The 12912-nt window shown below is 35.0% G+C and overlaps 1 protein-coding gene across 1 annotated transcript; it reads left to right on the top strand.

Moving 5' to 3' along the window:
• The first annotated feature begins 11642 nt into the window (after positions 1-11642).
• LOC132554471 (uncharacterized) lies at positions 11643-12692 on the top strand. Its single transcript, XM_060218789.1, has one exon. The coding sequence runs from the start codon at positions 11643-11645 to the stop codon at positions 12519-12521; it is 879 nt and encodes a 292-aa protein (XP_060074772.1). The 3' UTR covers positions 12522-12692.
• Positions 12693-12912: the final 220 nt, after the last annotated feature.

Raw genomic sequence — 12912 nt, 5'->3', positions numbered from 1 at the left:
TGAATGCCTGTTATTTTGTAATAAAGATGTATTGGCGATCTTCATGTTTTCCTGGTTATCAAATATTCTTACCGTAAATTGCAGCATTTTTTTCTTTTTTGCTTTATTGGTGAATTTAGCTGTCAGTCATGCACGTCAAACGGTTGGACAAGATTTGTAATATAAACGAAATATTATTGAACTGTTTTATTTTACCAGGGAAACAAACATCAAATTATCAATACCAATAATAAAATTATTATCAAATATTAAGAAATGCAATAACAATTTCTCATTGCCAGTGAAGAGCGGTTGATGTTCATCGTTATAGGATTAGTAAATTGATTACTAAGAAAATAATTTACAAATGGGGAACTTGATTCTGTTGATTGTGACAGTTAACGATTAGGAAAGTAAAGAAAGTGATTATTGAAATAAGCCTGTCGTAGGGATAGAGTTAGGCGTGTGGTCGTCGAGACGAATCAGGATAAGTAAATGATGCTTGTATTCAGAATGAAGGATGGTTTTTGGACATCAAAGAGTCGACAAGTGATTTCGGACTGAGAGCTGTGTGTCTGGTATTTAGACAAGGGTAATGTGATTAAATGGGTAAATAGAAGACAATATATTGCGTCATCATTGATCAACTAGTGACGGCAAAGTAGTGGCTCCGTCACATATGGTTAAAGAAATGAAGTTAAGTCATTCCTACAGTGTACCGATTATCCTGTTCCATATACTGTCTGCTTGAGCTTCGCATTCAATCTTAAAATTGAAAAACGTACTATAAGTGATCAATTTGAGGTGGTGAAAAGATAATTTATATCAGCATGAATGGTTATTTTGTGTGTGAATATAATTAAAGGCCTCTAGTCAATATAAAACAAATTGATTGACCAGGCGTTCATAGGGTGCTGCAGTTGCCTTACATCAGGATAACAAGGGTTAACTCCCTTGAATAACAAGAATCTAGCGGATTTCCGATTATTTTCTATTTTCTCCCGTAATGAATATCCCGCACACTTCCATGCGGGACATTTCAAATTAGCTTTTATTGACTTCACAATAAGTAATCTAAATTATACTTAACCTGCTTATCGGCCCGGATTGAAGCGCGAACGATTGGTCTTACTCGAGTACCTGGTGAAAATTCACATACTCGGATAGGTGACTACTTACCTTTTCAGGTTCCTGTGCATAATTGAACCTCGGATATATTGTTGATAGACGAAAAGTTACCACTGCACCACCCGACCACCTTTCAATATCATAAAGTTTTTTTGTTTTCTAGGGGGTCTGTGACTCGCTATTTTCAAGAATTAAATAAAACTATGAAACATTTTACTTGGAGGAAAATATAAAGAGAGAAATCAATAGCATAGCGCAAAACGGAGAAAACTTTGCTACAGTATCAAGCTTATACTAAAACACGATGTTATATCTGTACAGTATATGTTGCTTTAACTGGTATTGCTGTTGTAAGCTATTTTTGTTTCAGGAGTTTACAATTCAACCATATATATGTAGTTAAGTGAGAAGTATTTTGTGTTGAATAGATTTGATTTCGATAGAATAAATAAAAAAGTGCTGTAAAAATGGCGTTTACGGAGGATGGCCTATTGATGGGCGTTCTTATAAAACAGTAACATCGAAATGTCATAACATTGGTATTGTAAGATCGCAGTATAACCTTTCACCTCATTTTGAGAAATCAATATTATTAAAAACATTTGCTCCCCTGAAAAAATAGACAACACCATACAACAACGTGCACTTTTATATATAGTCAAATGTGGGGCATTGTGTTGTCTCTTAGTTCGCTGTTTTATGGTTAAAAACGATTATCAGCAGTAAAAGTGTGCTTATGATTCCTGAAACAATGTACTTATACAAGAAAAAAATACTTCTCAGAGACCGAATCTTTGCTTTCGAAATTTGTCATTTTGTGGAAGGAAAGCAATCAGAGTAGGACAGTATGCTGTCCGTAGACATAATAAAATCAGTGCTTTAAATTCTGTGATAAAAATATGGTGAAAAAGGCAAATATGTCGTGTTTTTGTTATTGTCATGAAAAATATGTTTTGCCAAAAGCGCCTCTTTGTTAATTATGACTGAAAAATGTGTCCACAAGTAATACGCAGGAAATCTGCTGAGTGATATGCCTTGGGGAACAAGTTACCAAATAGCGATTGCCAGTTAATAGGTGCAGTTAAGAATGATCAATCATGTGTAAGGATCTACATTAATCAGCCAGAAATATCACCTTGTAGCAATACGTCGAGTCATATGATTAATTAACACGATCAATAAGTCTGAGACTGACAATCATATATATAGTCTATCACGTGTGTAATCGTCAAATCCGCGGTAATGTACATGTAAACATATTGTGGTATAAACTATCGACAGTACGTGAATCAGTTTGGCAACCCATCGTTTTGGGCTGGATGATAGCCTGCAATAAATTTTGAATTATGATAGAAATAGGAGTATTCTTTGAAAACACACGTGGTTGGAACTTTCCGGTTACCAACACAGAAATTCGAGAGAAGCTGGTTGATGAAATGTATGGCAAAGTTTTACAGTTAGCACAGTGGTATCATTGAGAGTTTTACTACTTCCCCGTGAAGCTGGACGTGTTTGATGCTCGTTCTTTTACGTGTTGTATACCAGGTTCTCATTCGAGAAAGTGACGTCACATATTTGGATTGAACCAGGTTTACACGACTAGTGTCGTCGATGAAGCGGAAGATGCTTAGTCTTATGGAACACTAGGTCTTATTTTCCGTGTACTTTTTCATGAGTTTCCGTAAAAGTATATCACTTTTTTCATATTTTGCCCTAGTTTGCTTGAATTTGATTATGTTGACATGTTGATTTTCACGCGAGAGAAAATATACTGGTGATTTGTTTGTTTGTTTGTCCTTTTTATTTATGTGCATCTTACCACGATCATCACAATTTTTTCTGAATATTTCGCCTGATAAACAAAATATATATACATATAAACGTTAGGGTTGCTACTGTGTATTTCGACTGTTACATTCATAAATCAGGTAATCTTTAACATTTTGGTGTATTGTCCTTAACAAATGCTTTACGACTAATGTGAAATGATGTACCAATTGTAATTAGTTCTCTGGTCCTGTACACCCTTTAAAGTGTACGTACTTTAATGTACTCGCTATGAATAGCAATTGCTTGATCAGTGTTAAACAATACGTTTAGATACGCTTTAGTAAACCAATGTTTGTGAATTCGTTTATCTAAATACATTCATTAATTTAAAACATACGCTCTTAAAACATTTATCAGAGTCAGTAGACACAGTAGGAAAATAGTACGAGACAATGAAAGTAGGTCAAACACTATTTTAATTCGTTTTTTTCTGTGTTGTAAAGGATGTAATGTGAATCAGTAATTGAATGAATGTCACTGGCATTAACCTTTCGCTAATGACGAATTAGCAATTATCTGTTGGATAAGTAGAATTGAACTTTCTCTTGTCAATCCCAACACGTCGGCACTTCAGGAGAAATCCAAGGTTATCCCCTGGAATTATCTTTATTTTGTTTTCATTTCGTCTTTGGTAAACGATATCGTTCCATCAAATTCAGTCAAATACGTGCAGTACAAATGTCGTTCAATCCAATAAATAATGCCACGTTCCCCAATAAGAACAAGTGGAACAACATTGGAAAATTTTAATGCAAAATAATTAGCATAAAAGAAGACATTATCGAATTTCCACCCAACAAATGGTTCCGTGCTAGTCTATACTTTGACAAAAATAATGTTAAGACGTCGTCCGTGGATGTTGAGTCATTGACTAACGTTGGTATAGTGTCATCATACTGAAATGCCATAACATGGAATGTAATTGTGTTTGGACTATGTCACAATGTAATAGAACTATCAAGTCAAAGCTGATCAAGTTGTGCAGCTTATGTAAGAATGTTTCATCTGAAATCGAATTCGGACCATTTGAAATTTAAATGTGCTAACACATATTGCTTTGCAAAAAAAATCTGCATCTCATTTTTCATGTTAACCCTATTCCCTAATACACCGCACCATATATAAACAGCAAATAATAAAGAGAGAGAGTGTGAGAGAGTAGGGATAGGGAAATAAAAGTGTTTACTGTAGGGATACTATACATAGCTTGACAAACAATTTAATGACAAAACAAATAAACCGACAAGGACGTGGTCATGTTTTATCATATACGTTAATTACCTAGGCGTTGTTAAACACGGGATACCTTCTTCTACGTGACTTATCGGTGTTTCAGCAATAAATAGTACATTAACATTATATATCTAATAGGTAGGGTGTAATATTAAAATAATATATACTAGCCAACCCTTTGAATTTAGATTTAACAGAATTCGGAATGACTGTCCGGCTCTGTTATTACAAGGCAGGTGTTGTTTTTCCCAAAACATATCTGATCTATTTTTGAAACAGTTCGTGTTTGGGGCGGGTAGTCTATAGATTTTATATACACATTTTCTACAGCAGAGCTTTCCATGCGCGTGAAGCTCTCACAGTGAAAGAGTTTGTTCCTGGTATGAGGACAGTTTTAGAATTTTCTCTTTCGCTGTGATTTTTCTGGTATTGAAGGTTTGTCGTTTATATTATCATTGTTGTATTCTCAAAACAGTAATTATGAAGTAGAATTATGTGCGCCGTTTTGTCATGCTTCATGAAGAAACACGTGTATGATGATCAAAATATGTTAACATACAATGATTACTTTAAAAACAAATACAGTCGAACCGCATTATGTCGAAGTCGTGTGGACCGTGGGAAAAACCTCAAGATATCCGAATGTTCGACTTAAGTGGATTTACATGTTAAGTGTAAAATTTGGCCAGGACCGACAGGATACTTCGAATTTAATGGGGTCGTTGAGTTATAAGAGTTCGAGATAACGAGGTTCAACTGTATTACTAAACATTTGTTTCCGTCGCACTATGACGCTTGATAATACTGAATATATGGGGGTATATATCGATTAATATCAAAATAAATTAGTGGGTTTTTTTCTTTATTACACCTATCATAAAACACCAGGGATTATTTAGATGTATCCGACACCAATAAATTCACAAGACTTATAATTATTGTAATTGAATGTAATAGACGGGAAAAATTTCGCATTGGTGTAAAGATTCATGCTGATATTGAAATGTGTTAAATACTTTTGACTTTAAATTCACACTATACATTTCCAACCTTTGCTTAACACGTCGGTTTAAAACAAGGTACATTACGGTATTTGTATATCTGTTCAAAGTATTATACCATTGTAATATCACATTTATTTGTAGGAATTTTCGGAAATATGACAGATGTATTTATCTATTTACAAATAGATTTATCATATGAACGAGTGTTGATTTGATATCTAAAAAATATATAACATATTATTATTTTTTTTCTTGTTTAGTGAGTCAAGATGCGCGCCCAAATGACATGGATCTGACTATACTATAATACACCTCTGTACACTGTAGAACAGGTACTGGCTGGTCCGTTTAGGCATTGTTTAATAGATTTTTAAACGTTTGTAAACATTTACCGACATAGGTTAAATGATCTATTCGATGTTATCTTCGGATCGATAAAATTCCGACCATGGTATTTTGTATGTGATATAGGGATTTTAAACTACCTGTTTCACATTGGTGCTCGAGTTTATAGGACACAAGATCAGTAAGTATATGTTTGTGCGTGTGTTTTTTTTCTCAATAAGACTGTGTTGTTTTGAATATGTGTGTTTTGTGGGAAATTGTGTTTTATACATGTGGAGGTTTGGTACACGTGGGTGTATTTTGTGGGTTTTACATTTGTATTATATTGGTAGTAGTGTTTTTTAGAGTTGAGTTTTGTTGATATATGTGCATGAGAATTAATTTTATCTTCTAAATTCAACACAGTAAGATATACAGATAGCCGTAGCTAAATAACATTATCGTCATTTCAAAACACTTATAAATTAAGATGTTTGTCATTACGGATATATCTATGAAGCCCAGGAAGAACGAACCCAGCTGATAATTTTGTTTAAAAGAAATCGTAATGTGTAGGATTTGAGGACTTTGTTTTGTATATCCAGGTATGATAACACACACACACACACACACACACACACACACACACACACACACATATATATATATATATATATGTACGTTACATGACCTACTTGAAGAAAGCATACCATGTTTTAAAACCAAGGACAAAGCTGCTGTGCCCCATCACACCACGTTAATTATAACATATTAAAATTGCCATCTCGCTGATTGCGTGGTAGTGTCTATGTAATCTTTGGGGGAAGGTGGTGACAATGGCAGACGGAAATTCAATGAATATATCGTGGGACTAAACTTTAATTTTAAAATATCTACATAAAATAGACCACGATTATCTGCTACGTCTCTTGTTAAACAGAGATCATTATCTTACATTTTATTGTCCAGGCTATCCATCCCTTTCAATGCCTTGTTTTCGCCCGTTTGTTTCTCTCCGTAAGTCCGCACTCATCTGACCCAGGATATCACGAGGATTTTACAGCCCGATAACAACAATAAGTTAGTGCTATTTACGTATCAAAAACCTTGGCCCACTTCCCGGTTAGGTTAATAAAACGTTAGAAAGTGGTAGATTTTTTTTTCAGCTGACAGATTTCGCTTTCTTACCAGGAATACGAGACGGTTAAAAAATAATCTACCACGAATAATATTCTTTATTTGTCTGGTGAAACGGTTTAATGTGAAGCTATTTTAACTACGTTGTACCTTGGTATTATTGCTGGTGACGGATCTGTAAGTAAAATTGATTGTTACGTCGCAGGTAACCTGGTGATACATCGTTTCTTGGCCCTTAAACTGTTACTCTGGTATACTAGCAATGTTCCCCTCGTATTTTGTTATCCCCTCGAGATGATATGAGAGGATACAGAATTCTGGTCGTACGTGCAATATACATGTACGTATGCTCATGTTTTGTCATCACTGTAGCAACTTCATTTCTCACCGGATTTTCATCTAACTTCATATATCGGTCAAGTATCACAATATCATGAAAGATTCGTGCTTCAGTGAGCCAGGATCAACATTAAGGGTAACCGTTACTATTTATAGAAAATATTTGTCATCGCACTGGCAATTTCATTTCTAAACGGATTTTGATCAAACTGGAGCGAGGAGATCTGTATACTTCTCGATTCCTTGTTCTATTTTGTTGTAATATTGATAAGTTTTCTGTCACATTATACATCATAATTAAATCCTGTATATGTCTCGGTAGTTAATAAATAGGTAACAATCCACTATGGAATTATTTGTTTCAAAATTTCATGCTTTTTGGAGAAAAGTAACTTATTTGTTAATTTCATAAATTTCAATATAGAGTGAGATCGGGACGTCAATTAAGAACCTTTTTAAAGTAATTGAAAATGAAATCGAAAATAACATATGACGAGTGCAGGTAATTCAACTGAAAAGCGTAATAGGATATTTGGCTTTATTTGTATTCATTTATTTTTAACTATTTCAAGTATGATATTTTGCCTACATTTATATATAAATAGATGAGATCCAACTATGACGAGGACAGATAATGACGTCACGACTTTCTATTCAGTGGCTGATGCGTTGGTCATTGTACATCTACCTCACAGGTAAGGAGCAAAATCTAGTTTCATTCTTGTGAATTATAAAACACAGTGCTAAACACATTTCGTGTCTTATCTATATATATATATATCAACGTACTTGCTCGTTTCACGCGAGTTTAAAGTTAAAATTTAACGTTATTCAACGTTATGAAAAAATGTGAGTGTATTTCAGTGTCGGCCAAGTCTGTTTATTGAATCGTGGGGACTATTGCCTCTCACAGACAGGATTTCGATATTTCTTTCGATGAATTTTGTATTTTCTTCAGCCTTAAAGAATCGTTGTCAGGTCCTAAAATTAAGAAACAGCTGGTGTATGACACAGTTTAATCCATTATTCAGCTATATATTATTTTTTTTTTTTAATTGAAAGGCGCTATTCACTTGTGTGTCATGTACAATCGTTGAGAAGGCGGATTACCGTGCCATTATTTGAATAATTAAAGCGACAGATCACGGGCAATTTTGGGACCTAAAATAAAATGTTTGTTATTGTTGCTTTACATAATTTACATAGTCAGATCTTGGTAAAATTTGATCTACAATACCTGAATTATTTGTGTTTTGTTTCTATTGACAGATCTCTCGTCTGCCCAGTCTACAGTATCGCCCTCTCCCGGACCAGATAGGTAATTATTTCCTGCATGTCGCGGTAAAAAGTAATTAATCTAGAATAGACAGTCCGAAATCTACGAACATTTTCACAAGGACTCATACCCCTGTTTTTATATGGCCAGTTGTCGTTGAATTTGACAAGATAAACAAATGTTGATAATAAAAGGTATAAATCTTTGCAAATTTGTAACCCGAACAAATATATTTCTGGTAGGAATACAGATTAGTGCGTCATTTTATACGATACGAGTTTCGAGATTGCAGAAGGTAGACACTGCTCGGAGGTTTCATTAGCCGATGTGACAGGGGTCTGGATAGACATGCACTTCTCGTCCTGATTTGGCTAAACGTACTCAGTACGCATAGGCTATTGCGACGGCCTTTCAGACAAAATTTACCGATCCTGGCCTTCTCATTGGCTGAAATATCGAAAAGAGTTAGAGACCTCTAGCGGCAATTTTCTGCGTAAATAATGTCGCGATCTTTCAAATCGCTATTTTAAAAGCATCAAAAATTAGTTTATCTTTTAAATAACAACACGATTACTATATACTTCAAAAAAGAAGCACAGTGTGGTTGAACTATTGATAAATTTTGAACAATATATTTTACGGAATTCTCGACATGACGTAAGCGTACAGAACACTGTACGTGCGAGTTGATAAGAAGCTAGTCTGGGGGCTTGGTTTGAATTATCAACTAACAACACTTATAAACAAACAAAACTTACAAACAGAACATCATTTTTTAAAATCCTTGTCGTTGTGGCAAGATCATCTTAATATATAACATCACTTTACCTCAATAGACGTCACCGAATTGGACTGATCGTCCCACGCGCACACCCGCCGATATGACACTTTTTCAGGTTTTTCATACCAACCGCCATGGCACTTTTTCAAGTTTTTGAAGATAAAAAGTTGCGCTTCGTAGGCAAGGTACAATTGGTGCTCATGATTTATGCATAATATATTTTTAATACTGTACAGACATATCGTTTTTGTGTCTTTAGAAATACTCGGGGTCCAAAACAGCTGTACGGTGCGTTCGCCCTGTAGTCTCATTTCAAATATGTATCGAAACATACATTGATTTCGGTGTCTTTTGAAACATAATGCGTGTCTTTAGTGCAACCTAAGACATCAATTATCTAAATCAACACAAGAAAAGGACATATATCGATTAAAATGATTTACCATACGTTTTGTTCAGGTATTGTCACAAACTACATGTACGAGTTGATATGAAGCTAGTCTGGGGTCTTGGTTTGAATTATCAACTAACACTTATAAACAAACAAAACTTACAAACAGAACATCAATTTTGTTTTAATCCTTGTCGTTGTGGCAAGATCATCTTAATATATAACATCACTTTACCTCATTAGACGTCACCGAATTGGACTGTTCGTCCCACGCGCACACCCGCCGATATGACACTTTTTCAGGTTTTTCATACCCACCGCCATGGCACTTTTTTGTCTTTTAGTTTTATTTGATGAAGGTTGGTTGTGCTGATTTCTCAAGGTTTGTTAATGTGTATCAACGTTCCTTGAAATGAAAATATTCCTTCAAACAAAGCGCGTATAAAAAAAAATTCATGTTTATAATTATCAATTAACTAGAACGAAATATTTCCATAACATATTTATTCATTTAGCGTGTCATGGTGACATTATCTAATGCATTGGAAATCAGAAATAGTAGTAGCTATAGTGAAAATGTTGTAAATTTTGTATATATGTGGAAGTCTGGTTTAACCGCAAAGAACTATGTCTTTATAGACATAATTACTGGAAGAAAAGTCTAACCATGATACTTCAAGGAAGATAGGCATGTAAATACTTACACTTTAATCGATCTGAAATGCTGTGTACACCTTATCTACTTTCCTCAACTACAAATATAGTTATAATAAGTAAGGACTATTACTTTGCAATACATTCAAAATAAAGAAGTAGGTATAAAGTCCTTTCGATTTGTCTAAATCCTCATATTGATAGTATAGTAATTGCAACATCTTGGGTATTTCAAAGGTTTAATTTAGTCAACTTCATCATAGAGCTATTTATCCTTTGGATTGTAGTAATATAGCTTTGCGGTTATTTGTGAACATTTTTCATTACGTTTAGCCTTTCAGTACTTTCAGTACTTTGATTTTGATATTTCTGTCGACCTATTTTCAGTTTGCTCTGTCGTGTGCTATGTATCAACACCTAGGTTCCGTAACAGCTGTATGATGACTCATTATCATATTTCATATATATATATATATATCGAGACATACATTGTTTTTTTAAACACACTGTGTCCAAAACAGCTGTACGGTGCGTTGGCCCTGTAGTCTCATTTCAAATTTGTATCCACAGACATATCGTTTTTTGTGTCTTTTGAAATACTCGGGGTCCAAAACAGCTGTAGGGGGGACCGGGGCACAGTGAATCATGGGGCACAGTGAATCATTGATCATTTATAGAATTTGGTTTGTGTTAATAGACTGATGACATCATCAGTATATGTGTATTGAAGAGTTCCTGCCAAATTGTCTTGCAGTATCAGTTATCTGGAGCCAGAAAAAAAATTGCAAGGTAAAGTATGTTTTACACCCCCAAAAGTAAATTTTTGTGCTCTCAATCCCTTTGAGATACTCACTTGATAGTCAGTTGATAGACACTCAATCATATTTCATTAGTTACATGGATGTTTGGAGATGTTGACGAAGTTGTGTTATCCATGTGATACTAAGCCTTGTCAGGATGGTGGTCACATGATTAAAATATGACCATATGGGGCACAGTGAATCGGGGCACAGTGGCTCACTTTGAATAGTGATTCAGTGTGCCCCGAGTAATGTTTTTTTTCTTTATCTCAACTCTTGGCATTGATTACTTTGACTTTTCACTTACTATGCAGATAAAAGTTAATTAGTATAATTGCATATTATATTCTTTTTCAGCATCATAAAATATGGTGCGTAATAGAAATAAAGAGGATAGGAAAATTGGAAAGACTACCAGTACTAAAATGAAAGAGGCCGTTCAGAAAGTTATAGGAGAACAAAGGAGTATTAGAAATGTCTGCAAGTCATATGATATTCATTTTTCAACCTTGCGTCGTTATGTACAGAGAGCACGGGAACATGGAAACAGAGAATCTATGTCATATTCACCAAATTACAGCTGCCGTCAGGTTTTTACTGAAGAAGAAATACTTCTACAGGAATATCTTATCAAAGCCTCTAAAATGCACTATGGGTTGACACGACAGCAAGTGCGTGAATTAGCATTTGATCGCAAATCGATAAAGTATTTCCGGAGTCTTGGAGGCAGAACAGACGTGCTGGTGAAGATTGGTTTGCTGGGTATATGAAAAGGTATCCTAACCTGTCCTTACGTCGTCCAGAAGCAACCAGCTTATCGCGTGCCACAAGTTTCAACAAGAAAAATGTAAAAGACTTCTTTGATAACCTGGAGAAAGAAATGAAGGAACATAATTTCAGTCCAACTGACATATACAATTCAGATGAAACTGGGTGCACAACCGTTCAGAAAGTTGGAAACACTAAAGTAGTTGCTTGTACAAGTGAAAAACAAGTTGGCAAAATCACTTCGGGAGAAAGAGGAACATTAGTAACAATGCTTGGCACAATAAATGCTGCTGGGAATTCAGTACCGCCATTCTTGGTATTTCCTCGTGTGCATTTCAAACAATCCATGCTATATGGAGCTCCGCCTGGAACTGTTGGTGTAGCAAATCCATCAGGATGGATGACCTCAGAGAACTTTACTGTATATATGCAACACTTTATTAAGGCAACCAAATGCTCGAAAGAGCGTCCTGTTCTGTTGATATTAGATAATCATGAATCTCATATATCAATTGAAACAATTTTCCTTGCCAAGGATAATGGTGTTACTATGTTAACACTTCCGCCTCACTGTAGTCACAAAATGCAGCCCCTAGACCGTTCTGTGTATGGTCCTTTCAAGAGCCTCTACACCAAGGCAGCAAATGATTTTATGATAAGTCACCCTGGCCAGCCAATCACAATTCATAATGTAAGTCAGATTATCGGCAAAGCTTACCCACTGGCATTTACTCCAAGGAATATCAATTCCGGATTCAAAATATCTGGTATCCATCCTTTTGACGCCAACATCTTCAGTGATGAAGATTTCATGTGCTCATACGTAACAGATAGGCCAATAACTGAAAACGTCACACATGTTGCTGTCAATGGATAGACAGTTCCTTTACTTACGATGTTTTAGTGGCAATTTTACTCATGTGAATTTAGAAGACACCTAGTCACACATGTTGTTGTCATTGGTTAGATAATTTTGTGGTCTAAATTACTGCATTTAGACTGAATTTGGTTTTTCTTAATTATTGAATAAATAATTCTGTTTGCAAAACATTTATGTTTGTAATTTTTTATCCTTTTTAGAGAGAAAAAATCCACTGATTTCACTGTCTGATTCACAGTGCCCCAGGTGATGGTCCACTGTTCCCCGGTGCCAGGGCACAGTGAATCAGCTTTTTTAAAAAATTCAAACACTTGTATATTTAAAATTGTCAAAGTTGGCATGTAATAATTGCCATGTTTAAACACTGACCATGGGTCATTATCGTTTG

The sequence above is a fragment of the Ylistrum balloti genome, unplaced genomic scaffold (genome assembly GCF_031769215.1).
Source record: "Ylistrum balloti isolate Yb309-2 unplaced genomic scaffold, AGI_CSIRO_Ybal_v1 Utg370406, whole genome shotgun sequence".
In the NCBI taxonomy this organism is placed as follows: domain Eukaryota; kingdom Metazoa; phylum Mollusca; class Bivalvia; order Pectinida; family Pectinidae; genus Ylistrum; species Ylistrum balloti.
Note: the sequence above shows the minus strand (reverse complement) of the source record. Positions and strands in the feature narration are given on the sequence as shown.

Excerpts from the sequence above, each read along its gene's own strand:
- LOC132554471 (XM_060218789.1), top strand. The coding sequence starts at position 11,643 with ATGAAAAGGTATCCTAACCTGTCCTTACGTCGTCCAGAAGCAACCAGC.